Source organism: Lepidochelys olivacea, assembly GCF_965140295.1.
Source record: "Lepidochelys olivacea isolate rLepOli2 genome assembly, chromosome: 5".
NCBI classification, from domain to species: Eukaryota; Metazoa; Chordata; order Testudines; family Cheloniidae; genus Lepidochelys; species Lepidochelys olivacea.
The window spans coordinates 82,157,006-82,170,448 of record NC_140415.1 but is presented as its reverse complement, the minus strand read 5'-3'; the positions used below and the strand labels follow the sequence as shown (position 1 = coordinate 82,170,448).

The 13,443-nt window shown below is 41.2% G+C and overlaps 1 protein-coding gene across 4 annotated transcripts in view; it reads left to right on the top strand.

Moving 5' to 3' along the window:
• Positions 1 to 13,443, top strand: part of FBN2 (fibrillin 2) — a 254,563-nt gene that overhangs the window by 120,496 nt on the left and 120,624 nt on the right. For all 4 annotated transcript variants that reach the window (XM_084629192.1, XM_084629191.1, XM_084629190.1 and 1 more), the window contains exons 16-19: positions 180 to 332; positions 1,062 to 1,115; positions 4,486 to 4,611; positions 7,173 to 7,298. In XM_084629192.1, the coding sequence (XP_084485318.1) occupies positions 180 to 332; positions 1,062 to 1,115; positions 4,486 to 4,611; positions 7,173 to 7,298 (459 nt within the window). The remainder of the gene's footprint in view (positions 1 to 179; positions 333 to 1,061; positions 1,116 to 4,485; positions 4,612 to 7,172; positions 7,299 to 13,443) is intronic.

Below are 13,443 nucleotides of genomic sequence, written 5' to 3'. Positions count from 1 at the left end.
TTCTTCGATGCAGGCACTTGGCTTTCAGTGGCTTATAAGTGAACCATCCTGGGTACAGGACAAAATGTATCCCTTTCACTGGATAAGATTCTGATTTCAGTTTCTTATTGAAAGAATATTCGTTCATATCCTTCCTAGTCTAAGAATACATAATTATTTCTCTGCCTCACCTTTCTTAGATACTCACATGCGCAGTACATGCTATGGAGGAATCAAAAAAGGAGTGTGTGTCCGCCCTTTCCCTGGGGCAGTGACAAAATCTGAATGTTGCTGTGCCAATCCAGACTATGGCTTTGGAGAGCCATGTCACCCATGTCCTGCCAAGAACTCAGGTAAAGTTGCATAATTCTTCTGATCTCACAGCTAACATAGACTAATAAGTCTGATTCAAAGCAGATTCATAGCATTTGTTTTCAAGGTAATCTAAACTTGTAGTATTTAATGTGAACAAAAGAAGAATGTTTTTCTATGTTCTTCCATGCACAGTGCTGTGTAGAGTGACTTCAGACCTGTCCAGACTATGTGAGAATTCAGGGAGTAGACACCAAGCTCTAGATAGATGCAGCAGGGCCTCATAATTATCTTTAAGTGTAGGGTGAGCCAGAAGAGGTTATGTTGGATAGGAGAAAAGGTACCTTACAGGCGTTGGACAAGGAGCTGTAGGTTCCCTAAAAAAATCAGTCCAGTGTAAAGTACAGTCACTATTCAGTTTTGGTAGTGGGGTTGATGTTCAAACCCCCCCCTTTTTTTTTTTTAAATAAGAACTAGTTCACTCATCTTTAGTAACAGGAAAATGCAGAGAACATGAAGAAACAGTTTATTTGCCACAAATTCCCCTTGAAAACAGTATTCATATCACCATATTTTGGAGAACAGTCCATGTTGCTTTCTGGGGTGACATTGCCCTGTTGTGAAGCTGTCGAGGAGATGGTACTTTTGAGAGGATAATACCATAGTTTTCCTTTTAGTGTTTCATTCATGATGTCACAATTTTTATTCAAGTATGTACTTGGAGGTTTAGAACTAACTTTTTTTATACAACTTTTGTTTCAATTGAGTAGCCGAATTCCATGGCCTGTGTAGCAGTGGAGTAGGCATTACTGTGGACGGACGAGGTAATGTTGCATTTTTTTTCTTTATATATATGAGACATGAAAAATAATGAAAGTAAAACAAATATTCAAAAGTATAATTCAGCATTTGAATTTTTCATAAGATACAAGTGGCTAAAGGCTTTTTTCAAGATATGGTATGTTGTTTTAAATATGGTACAACATTAAAATAAATCAAAGGTTCCTAAGAAAGGATGAGAATTGTTCCCATCCAAGTCAGTAGTAAAACTCCCATCACTTCAGAGGGAGCAGGATGAGACCCTACTGGAGTACTTTCAGCAATAGAATCATAGAATCATAGAATATCAGGGTTGGAAGGGACCCCAGAAGGTCATCTAGTCCAACCCCCTGCTCGAAGCAGGACCAATTCCCAGTTAAATCATCCCAGCCAGGGCTTTGTCAAGCCTGACCTTAAAAACCTCTAAGGAAGGAGATTCTACCACCTCCCTAGGTAACGCATTCCAGTGTTTCACCACCCTCTTAGTGAAAAAGTTTTTCCTAATATCCAATCTAAACCTCCCCCACTGCAACCTGAGACCATTACTCCTCGTTCTGTCATCTGCTACCATTGAGAACAGTCTAGAGCCATCCTCTTTGGAACCCCCTTTCAGGTAGTTGAAAGCAGCTATCAAATCCCCCCTCATTCTTCTCTTCTGCAGGCTAAACAATCCCAGCTCCCTCAGCCTCTCCTCATAAGTCATGTGTTCCAGTCCCCTAATCATTTTTGTTGCCCTTCGCTGGACTCTCTCCAATTTATCCACATCCTTCTTGAAGTGTGGGGCCCAAAACTGGACACAGTACTCCAGATGAGGCCTCACCAATGTCGAATAGAGGGGAACGATCACGTCCCTCGATCTGCTCGCTATGCCCCTACTTATACATCCCAAAATGCCATTGGCCTTCTTGGCAACAAGGGCACACTGCTGACTCATATCCATAGTATAGCGTAGTTAGCATTTAAAAAGAATACTTAAATAAAAAAGAAAATGTTATTTCTGTTCAATAGTGTAAGCTTATGGGCCTAGTTTTATCATTTTACAGGCTCTGATTTTTAGTGTCTTGCTGAAGTTGTAAGTAACGTGAAGTGCGTAAGCAGAGTTTGTAAATTCTCTGAGATGAATACTTTATGGTTTACTGACTGTATAAGCTCCACCAGTGCCACTTGGTGAGACTGAAAATCTCACAAGAGAAATAACCATTTTCCGCAATGCTGCAGTTTCGAACTATGGGAATTTGTATGAGGTCCTCTGTGGAGGTTACAGTCTTTGTTCAGTACCTAAAGGCTGTAACTCCTCACAAGGGATATAAGACCGATTGTAGTCTTTGCAAGGTGCCTGCAGAAGATTAATCTCTTCAAAATGGATTTTAATTTATATTTTATCCCTGGGAGGCCTGAACAAAATTGTAACCTTTGCTGTGGATCTCATACAAGTGAAAACAGGTTCGCAGAGGACCCTGCTGCTGCTTACTCTGAGGAACTTGGCTTGCTTAAACCATCCCCCAAAGCAGGGGAAAACTGAACCTCTTCAAACCGGAACCTTCTAACCCAACCAAAGCAGTGTTATCCTCCTCATCTGCTCCCTTTATTGAGAGCAGGCAGGAAATCCCTCTTACAGACAATTCTCATTCCTAGTCAAGTCCATTTGTCTCTCCATCCTAGTCATACTGACTTTTCCACACTGCAGTAACAGTCACCCAACCCTGCTCCCTTCATTCTATTCATGATCAAGGGACCTGGTTGCTCCCTGAAGACATCAGAAAAGTTAGGGCATAGGTGGGTACTGAACTTCTACCAAAAAAAACTCTCTTAAGGGAAAAGGATGGCCTGGACCTGTTAGGGGAAATCTGTGCTGCAGGGAGGTAGGATGTAGCATGAAATGTGCCCAACTGTTCCCCAAGATTTAGTCAAGGTTAGTGAACTTTGGTTATAGATTTGTAATAACACCATAAGTAGACAAGATTCCACTGATTTAAATTTTCTTATGAAAGCTTTGGATATCTTACAATCTTTAATGCAAGGTTAACAAAGTGTTTGAGTATGTATCTGTGTACACGTAAATTGCAGGCCAGATACTGATCTCAGATCATAGAATATCAGGGTTGGAAGGGACCTCAGGAGGTCATCTAGTCCAACCCCCTGCTCAAAGCAGGACCAATCCCCAAGTAAATCATCCCAGCCAGGGCTTTGTCAAGCCTGACCTTAAAAACTTCTAAGGAAGGAGATTCTACCACCTCCCTAGGTAACGCATTCCAGTGTTTCACCACCCTCCTAGTGAAAAAGTTTTTCCTAATATCCAACCTAAATCTCCCCCACTGCAACTTGAGACCATTACTCCTTGTCCTGTCCTCTTCTACCACTGAGAATAGTCTAGAACCATCCTCTCTGGAACCATCTCTCAGGTAGTTGAAAGCAGCTATCAAATCCCCCCTCATTCTTCTCTTCTGCAGACTAAACAATCCCAGTTCCCTCAGCCTCTCCTCATAAGTCATGTGTTCCAGACCCCTAATCATTTTTGTTGCCCTTCGCTGGACTCTCCAATTTATCCACATCCTTCTTGTAGTGTGGGGCCCAAAACTGGACACAGTACTCCAGATGAGGCCTCACCAATGTCGAATAGAGGGGGACGATCACGTCCCTCGATCTGCTCGCTATGCCCCTACTTATACATCCCAAAATGCCATTGGCCTTCTTGGCAACAAGGGCACACTGCTGACTCATATCCAGCTTCTCGTCCACTGTCACCCCTAGGTCCTTTTCCGCAGAACTGCTGCCTAGCCATTCGGTCCCTAGTCTGTAGCTGTGCATTGGGTTCTTCCGTCCTAAGTGCAGGACCCTGCACTTATCCTTATTGAACCTCATCAGATTTCTTTTGGCCCAATCCTCCAATTTGTCTAGGTCCCTCTGTATCCTATCCCTGCCCTCCAGCGTATATACCACTCCTCCCAGTTTAGTATCATCCGCAAATTTGCTGAGAGTGCAAACCACACCATCCTCCAGATCATTTATGAAGATATTGAACAAACAGATGCACCATTGTTAATCAGCACCAGTGTAAAAGAAGTTTAAGTGAGATAACAATCAGGCCCGGCATCCTTGTTGTCCTTTCCAGTGTTTCTGAATGGATCTATATAAGCCACAGGAATCAACATATGGAAAGAGTAATGTTTTGTTTTGTTAATGTGGAAAAAGTCCTGGATCCCATGAGATGAAATGTGCAAAGAATGGCTCTTCGGCCCTGAATCCATAGTCACTGCACTTAAAAAATATTTTGTGTTAGAGGCATTTCTGTGTGCAACTATTCCAAGATAAGATGTTTCACAGCATTAAATGTGTAATATAGCTGCATTAATTTTCTCTATTATATTGATACAGATATTAATGAGTGTGCATTGGATCCTGATATTTGCTCCAATGGAATTTGTGAAAACCTACGTGGTAGCTATCGTTGTAATTGTAACAGTGGCTATGAACCTGATCCCTCTGGAAGGAACTGTGTTGGTAAGTTATTTGAGGTATTAATTAATTATTAATGATTAAACTCACGTTGATTTTAGTGGAAGCAGGAGAGGGCCTTTAGTATGTGAGAGAAGTGGCTATTACCTTTAGCTACAATGAGAAAGCACTAAATCTCTTTAGAAAATCTACCCCTTTCAGTCTGTATATTCAGGAGCAACCGGTACTCTATGGGGACCACAGCATGAAATAAATGTCTCCTGAACCTCCTCTTCTGGTCTTCAAACAACATCCCAACCTCTCCAGGTTTGTCATCAGAAGCAAGCTCCCCACAGAACAGACCATACCAACTCAAAGCAGCACCAGACTCTGACAGAACAACAGATGCAAAACCTAGAGACACATCTCCAGTGTTGCGATGGTCAACACCTCCCACATGGGTCCTATGAAAGCCTATCACAATATGTAGTGTACCTCATCCAGTTCACTAAATGCCCCAGTAACAAGTATATGAGTGAAATGAGACAATCACTATGCTCTCTAATGAATTCACACAGAAAAATGCTAAAAGACAAAAACACCATATCGACTGTGGGTTCACCTTTTCACAAGGTGATCATTCTATATCTGACCTCTCAGTCCTCATCCTTAAAGGAAACCTGCACAACACCTGCAGATGACAAGCCTGGCATAACTTTGATAGACACTAAAAATCATGGACTGAATAGAGACACTGGTCTATTACAGCAGTCTATAACCCATTTAAACCACACACCTCACCCTGAGCTTTTCCCCCCTTTCTCCTTTTCGCCCATGACTGGAGAAGGGTTAACTGGCCACTTCCATTTGAAAGGTCCCATGAAATACCATAGAATCATAGGACAGGAATGGACCTTGAGAGGTCGTCTAGTCCAGTCCCCTACACTCATGGCAGGACTAAGTATTATCTAGACCATCCCTGACAGGTGTTTGTCTAACCTGCTCTTAAAAATCTGCAATGATGGAGATTCCACAACCTCCCTAGGCAATTTATTCCAGTGCCTACCCAGCCTGACAGGACGATTTTCCTAATGTCCAACTTAAACCTCCATTGATACAATTTAAGTCCATTGTTTCTTGTCCTATCCTCAGAGGTTAAGAAGAACAGTTTTTCTCCCTCCTCCTTGTAACAACCTTTTACGTACTTGAAAACTGTTGTCATGTGTTAACACTAAACAACCTGTTCTAGCTTGTACATAGCAGTGGCACTCTGTGGACATTTCCCAGACCTGAAGAAGAGCTCTGTGTAAGCTCGGAAGCTTGTCTCTCTCGCCAACAGAAGTTGGTCTAGTAAAAAATATTACCTTGCTCACCTTGTCTCTCTAATTACTTAATTGTCCTTTTTTGCTTCTTTTTAAAAAATTGTCAGTTAAAGAGGGGGATAGAACTTTTCTTTACTGTAACATTAACCTTGAGAAATCAAGCAGTCAAAACACAGGAAATACCAAAAGGTTGCTCCTACGGTTTTAAGTTGCACATACATTGTATGAGAGGAAGGATGGCTTTGTTAAAGCACTGAACTGGAACTCAGAAATGCTGAATTATTTTCTCAGCTCTGACACAGACTTCCTGTGTGACCTTTGGCAACTCACTTGGAGTCCAATTCAATGTCCACTGAAGTATGTTGGAATCATCTTATTGGTTTTGACTGAAATTAGATTAAGCCCTTAATTTCTCTTACATCCCCAGCTGTATAATAGCACTTTCTTCACAGGAAAATTGGGAGGATAAAGTGTTTGTGAGGTGCTAAAATACTACAGTAATGGGAATCACAGAATAACTTTTAAAAAAATAAAATTTTATATTTTTGTTTTCATTGTTAAGCATAAGCAGTTTACAGTTATAATGTCTGTTAATGTATATTATAGAAGATTTGCAAAAGTCTAAAGTAAGGTTAAGGAGCAACATTAACTTTTGGGTTTTCTGGATTTTTTGGTGCTTGGCTTCCCAGCTTTAATGTTAGCTTGTGGTAATATATCTGCTATCAGTCAGTAGATAGGTAGAAATATGTACACTCATGAAACACTCACGGTTGCGATATTTCAGTGTGTGATCAGTTGGAGTGTAGCAGAGTATTTTTTATACGTGGATATTAGTGTAGGTGTTTCCTACCGTACCTTCTCTGATAGCAAATATTTTGCACAGAAAAAAGGAATAGCACAGTGATGCAACTCTTAATGAAATTTGGTTAAAAGCATGTTTAACATCACTACTGGCTGCCAAACAGACAAATCCGAGTGCAATAATCATGGCTGTTTATAAACAGCCAAATATCCCAAAGTCGCCATGTTCGCCGGAGGACATAAAGCTGTGCTTTCCTGAAAAACTGATATATACTGACAAACTAGTTGTGACAATTCTTAAGTGTAACATAGAATATGGGGTAAGAGGAATTTGAAGGTTTATTAACTTCTTGAAACCAAGTATTGGCATTTCTCCTTGTTCAGATACAAATGCGGAAAACTGAATGTGAGACATACAACTGCTGCTGAGAGTACAGTTAAAATAATACTTGGAGAAAAGGAGGGCAGACTTGTTCATTAATGTGTCCACCTGATCTTTTCCAGACATTGATGAATGTTCAGTGAACAGACTGCTGTGTGACAATGGCCTGTGTCGAAACACACCTGGAAGCTACAGCTGTACATGTCCAAAGGGTTATGTATTCAGCAGTGAGACTGACACGTGTGAAGGTAAAAATGCTGAAGTGGGAGCCATCTGGATAGTGTTGATCTAATCAGTGATATTATAGTATTGGCATTTGAGATGAGCAGAGAAGACTCATGGTGATACAAAACAATGAAGGGAAGGAAAGGCCTATATTATGGTATAAATCAAAAAATGCATCTTGTCATTGCTCTCAGTGGAATTATTTTAGAATGATGGGGCATGACTGAATTTCCTCCAATATAGCCAGTTCATTTTCTACACAACAGTATGTTTTGTTAGACAGAATACTTTGAAGAGAAAGTTTAAAGAAAATGCACATTTATCTCTTGAACATTCTGTGAATGCAGATCTCTGGTTTGTGGCCTTGATAAAGGTGTTTGTTTTAGTTCCAGAAGTCCAGTCTTCCTCATCTTCCCCGATGTTGAACAAGAGAATATCATGTAGGGCTAAATCCTGCTACTATTGATGTCAATAGCTATATTTCCATTGTATTAAGTGGATCCTGGATCTGTGCCTTACTGACTATTGATATTGTTCTTTTATTGCTGCAAAATATGTATATTTTTAAAATTGTCATTGCTCTCTGCCCTGAATGATACAAATATCACACAATATCACAAATGATACAATTAAGAATATAGCCACTGGAAGCTAGTGAGAATGTTTTGTGTCCAAAATCAATTTTGCATTAATTGGGCTGACAAATGAAGTTGGTGCAGAGGTGTTAATTTCTGTTTTATTTTGAACAGAAATGTATAATGCTACCAGGAATAGTGGAATTTTGGTAACTTTCAGTGTTGTTTTTGGGTTGGCCACTTGAATTATACAATTCAATATTATCACAGTAAGGGATTTTTCACTGTGAATTGCCCTTTTCCAAAGGGAATGGTTTGCAAGTTGAAGGCGTCAGCTTTGGAATACTTAGAATCTCATGAACCAGTGGTTCAGTTCCTGGCAGGATCAACTCAGTCCCTTTCCATTCAAAGGGAATTGTGTTCCATGCAGTCATTGAAAACTGAAGTTCTGTCTGCTCTCATTGTGTGTTAAAGATCCAACTGCACTCTTTTCAGAGTAGTCTTTTCCTATCAGTCATATCCAGGGATTTATACTGTACTGATCCCTATGCTGTCTTAGAATACTATACACAGTATTTAGCTAAAATTTATTCTTGAGAGTTTTAAGCTTTCATATTTTTTAAAAATAGTTTTAGCAGTGAAAGTGATTTTTCTCTCTATGCTTAATATTCTAGAGTCTTGAGTCTGCTGCAGACAGACATTATATTACCAAGAGAGATGTTACATTTGCTTCTTCATCTTGATATTTAACTTCAAAGCTTAACTCTGACCATAAACTTGCTAATGTATTGAACAATTTACCGGGACACAAACAACTGAGATGAAATAATTGAAATGTAATTATAAAGGACATCTCCATCCAGTTTGGGTTTTCAGTCTGAGAACATAACAAGACACATTACCATATTAATTCAAAACAAAACTAGGCCTATGATCTAGGTGTCACTGTATAAAATTGTGATAGGGTTGGATTTTCAGGGGAGCATTCAAGGAGATATCAATAGAAGCCTGAGAGTCATTTCCAATCATCAAGAAAATTCAACTCATAACTCTAAAGAATGGACACTTTTTAACTTGTATCTAAGTTTAAAAGGTGCATTAACTAAATTAATGATCAGTTTAGCCAGCCTGCATCAAATATAAAAATACAAATAGTGAGCAAGTTTGATTTATTTAAACTTATACAACACAGTGCTTCTGACTATAATTCCTGGTATAACATTTCAATATAATAGGGACTTGGGGTATAAGGAGATATTTCACAACTACAGCAAGCAATGTCTGATAGGCAGGGGAGGGGAAGTGTGCAGACAAAATTGTAGCCCAATTAGTCGATTGTTATGTAAATTAAAATGTACTTGTACTCTGCCACTGAAAGAAAAATTATTTGAGTGATCATTCAAGATTCCTTAAAGTGATAACCGGTCACAGATAATTTTTTGCTCTGGGGATTCTAATGAATAAACTAAACTCCTGTTTGTTTACCTACAGCAACTTTGAATGTTCATAAGAAAACTTCTACATATTCATAAGTAAGCAATATATCATGATAGGGACTTGCTATGGTTACAGTATTTATGCTCCCCTGAGTACCAAGACTACATGGGGCTAGCACTGTTTGTTACACCAAAAGGAGCTAGGAGAAGCTAAGGTTGTGGCCCATCCACCCCTTTCAGATCAGTCACCAGAGCTGGTTTGCTACTTGAGGGAAGCACATCCTTTACAGAGAGCAATTGTGATTGAGTGGCTGTGCTGTCATGTGCAGTTTCGTGAAGTTTTGTGTCTCAGTGAGACGTACTTCTTCTGCACTGCCCTCCACAGTAAGCAATCTTTGTTTGGTGGGGCACATTTGACCCTATAGTATTGACTACTGCTGTTACATATGTTCTATTTTAAAATTAATGTAAATTTTGGAATGATCAGTAATGCTATTTATTTGGAATCTAATAAACCCAGAATATTAAAGATATTTCTGTCTACTTCCCCACTTGGTGAAACTGACTTGGTACCTCATTCCCCAAAACTTCAGGTTTAATATAAACCTGAACTTTTGGGGAAGTTTTCCTTCTGAACATAATTATTTTAATCCAGACACCCTAAAATATATTTTGTCTACAGCAGGAGCTGAAGTGTCTTGTCAGTTATTGTTAATACACTTTTGTGTGCATATTAAATTATATACACATGCTTTATGAATGATCTGTTTTATCCATCTAAATCCCATAGTTAGAATGAAGTTTAGATTTAGCTGATTAGGCAAAAATGATCCAGTAATGGTTTGCATAAAGCTGTCTATGAAACTATATAAAATCTATTACACTTTTTCTAACATTGAGAGGCTTGGCAGTTTGAGGAATAAATTCATCTCACTCTTTTTTTTTTTTTCTCCTTCCAAATTCTGTTTTCAAAGAAATGGTAAGCAGTTCAGTTTACCTTACTAGCTGTAAAGTTTTGCTCTCAATAGTAACTGGGTCATGCTTTTACATTACTCAGATGCATGCTGTTCAACAATATATAGTTTTAATTAATATAACTTTCAGCAATAACCATAATGAAACATTAAAGCCTGTGTTGTTTTGTATTCATAAGCAAGTTATGAAAACTTCGCAAGTTGTTTGTTGTTGGGTTTGTTTGTTTGTTTGTTTGTGCCTTGAGAATCTGTGAAAGTAGAAATTTTTTACAAGCTCTGTGGTTTAGATTGTGTTTCCAGAAATATAAACCAGGCGTGCTTTGAAGTTTATTTCGAGGAATGTACAGTGGATTGTTTCAATTTTGGTTCTATGACACAATATATATATGTACCATACTTAAAGAAAAATATTTGTTTAAAAATGGTAAATATTTTCACATATGTTTACTTTGCATTTTAAAAATTAAAAGAATATTATCAACTTAAAGTCACATTTCTGTGGAAATATCTTACTTCCTATTGTTACAATTAACAGATAAGATTATTACAACAAAGAGGGAAAAACATTATTTCCTGTTTGTTTACTTTGTGCATAGGATACTCATTGACCTCAGTTCAGCAAAGCACTGAAAATGGAGTTCTGCACATTTGAGTGCCTTGCTGAAAGGGGGCCCTTGTAATTTTTCCCCTGTATGATCATTTAGGCTATCAGTCAGTTTGTTATGCAAACAGTTGTATATGTGATTAACTTTCAAAATGAGTGGTCCTGTTGACTTCAGTGGAAGTTAAGCATGTGCTTAAGTGCTTTGCTGAATTGGAGCCAAAACCATGTCAAATGCACAAAGTAAACAAACTGGAAAAAAATAGAGATGGGGTGGGTGGGTTTGTGTTTTGAAAAGCTCTAGCACTCTGGTGGTTTAGAATAGGGACTCAAAATTTGGCAAACAGGTGGCCTTTATGCCAGTACTGTGCCTTCAGCTATCCCTGTGAAAATCTGGACAAATTATAAATGTTAGAAAAATCTCAGTTCACACATGCTCAATACAGATTTCTTAGATTTTAGCACCTAAATTCCCGGGATTCTGTTAGTACTCAACATTCCCCAGTCCAGGGTTGAGAGGAAGGACTTTCCCTGCAGTTGCAGCTCAGGGCTACTGAGGACAGGCTAGGTCTTCATGTCTGAACTGACAGGAGAGATCCTATTTCTTTTGTGTTCTCAGTGACATCCTTGCTGTGCCCAGGGAGCATGAAGGAAAAAGATGCCCTCTTCTAATACAGAGGGGACAAGAACCAAACCCGAGGGAGGTGGGGAAGGGTAGCAGGAGCAGTGGGAATAGATTGGGACAAGAAGCCTGGGTGTGGGGAATATAAACTGGAACTGGAGGCTGACAGAAAGGAGAGGGAAACTGGGATAGGGACCGGAAGTGAAGGGTGGAGACTGGAACTGGCTGGGAAAGGAGACTGAGAACCAGTGGGTAGGGAGGAGGTGAGACAGATCTCCTAAAGAAATGCGATGCCGTAGGGGCAGAACTGTGACTGGCTTGACAAAGAGATGGGTACAAGGAGCCTGATGCTGCAGGAACAGGACACAGATTGAATGAGAAAGGAGATAGGGACTTGGAGCCAGTGAGGATGGGGAATGTGGGTGGTAAGAGTGTTTGTGTGCAAGTGGAGGAAAGTGTGGGGAGAGAGAGTTTGGTATAGGAGCCAGGAGGGGTAGAATTGGGACTGGCTGTGCAAGGAAACTGGGGACAAGGTGTTGGGATGGACTGGGAATGACTGGGCAAGGAGATTGGGATGGGAGAAGTGCAGAAGGGTGAAACTAGGACTTGGTGGGCAAGGAGACTGGGATTGAGATATGAGACCTGAGGAGTGGAGACTGGAACTGGCTCTGTGAGGAGCATGGGACTAAGACAAGGAGCCAGCGGAAGGAAGAGATAGGTCTGGGACAGAAACAGCTTGTAAGGGACAAGTAGAAAATGTCACACTTGTGGGGAATAATCAGAAGAGTCTGCCTGCTAGAACACACTATTCTCCAGAGCCTGGAATGAAACCCAAGATTCCTGAATCTCACTATTGCTTTGCTGCCAGCAAATATCTGTGTAACCCTCTGGAAGCTTGTGTGTATCATTCCTCACTAGTGCTAGTCCATTTAGAGGATGGCAACCTACTGTTACCATCAGTTACTTCTCTAGTGCAAGTGGCAGAGGTTTGTGTGCTGGATCTAAAGCAGGGGAGGGCAAACTACAGCCCGTGGGCTGGATCTGGCCCGTCAGGGCTTTCAATCTGGCTTGCAAGATTGCCAGCCCCATGGCACAGCGGGGCTAAGGCAGGCTCCCTGCCTACCCTGGCCCCATACCGCTCCCGGAAGCAGCCAGCACCGTGTCCCTGCAGCCCTTGGGGTTTGGGCAGCAGGGCAGAGGGCTCTGTGCACTGACCTCACCTGCAGGTACCACCCCCCACAGCTCCTGATGGCCAGGAATGGGGAACTGTGGCCAATGGGAGCTTGGGAGTGGTACTCACAGGCAAGAGCAGCACGCGGCGGAGCTGCCTGTTCCCCTCCTCCCCCCCCCAGGAGCCACTGCGGGAGTGGTGCGGGCCAGGGCAGGCAGGGAGCTTGCCTTAGCCCTGCTGCACACCGCTGCCACCCCGGAGCCGCTTGAGGTACGCGTGCACCCGTACCCCAACCCCCTGCCTTGAGCCCCCTGCCACACATCTCCTGCACCCCAATCCCCTGCCCTGTCGCACCCTGCACCCTTCCTGCACCCCAACCCTCTGCCCTGAGCTCCTTGCCGCACCCCTCACCTTTCCTACCACCCCAACCCCCTGCCCTGAGCCCCCTTCCATACTCCACACTCCCTCCCTCACCCGAAACCCTGCCCCAGCCTGCATAAAATTTCCCCACCCAGATGTGGCCCTCAGGCCAAAAATTTTGCCCACCCCTGACATAAAGGTTCCAAATTCGCTGATGATCTGTGTGGGTATCAGTATTATTGCAGATGAAGGAATTTGTTTTTTCAATTTACTTTTTTAAAAACCTAGGAAGTTGCACACAAAAAATATGTTAAAAGAACATTATTAAGGTTGCAAAGTCACTCAGAGGCTAGGAAATACTAGAATTAAGGTTCCTGTGCAACCTTAATTCATCCTGGTGTAGTGCACATGCCTTATACAGTCACATAC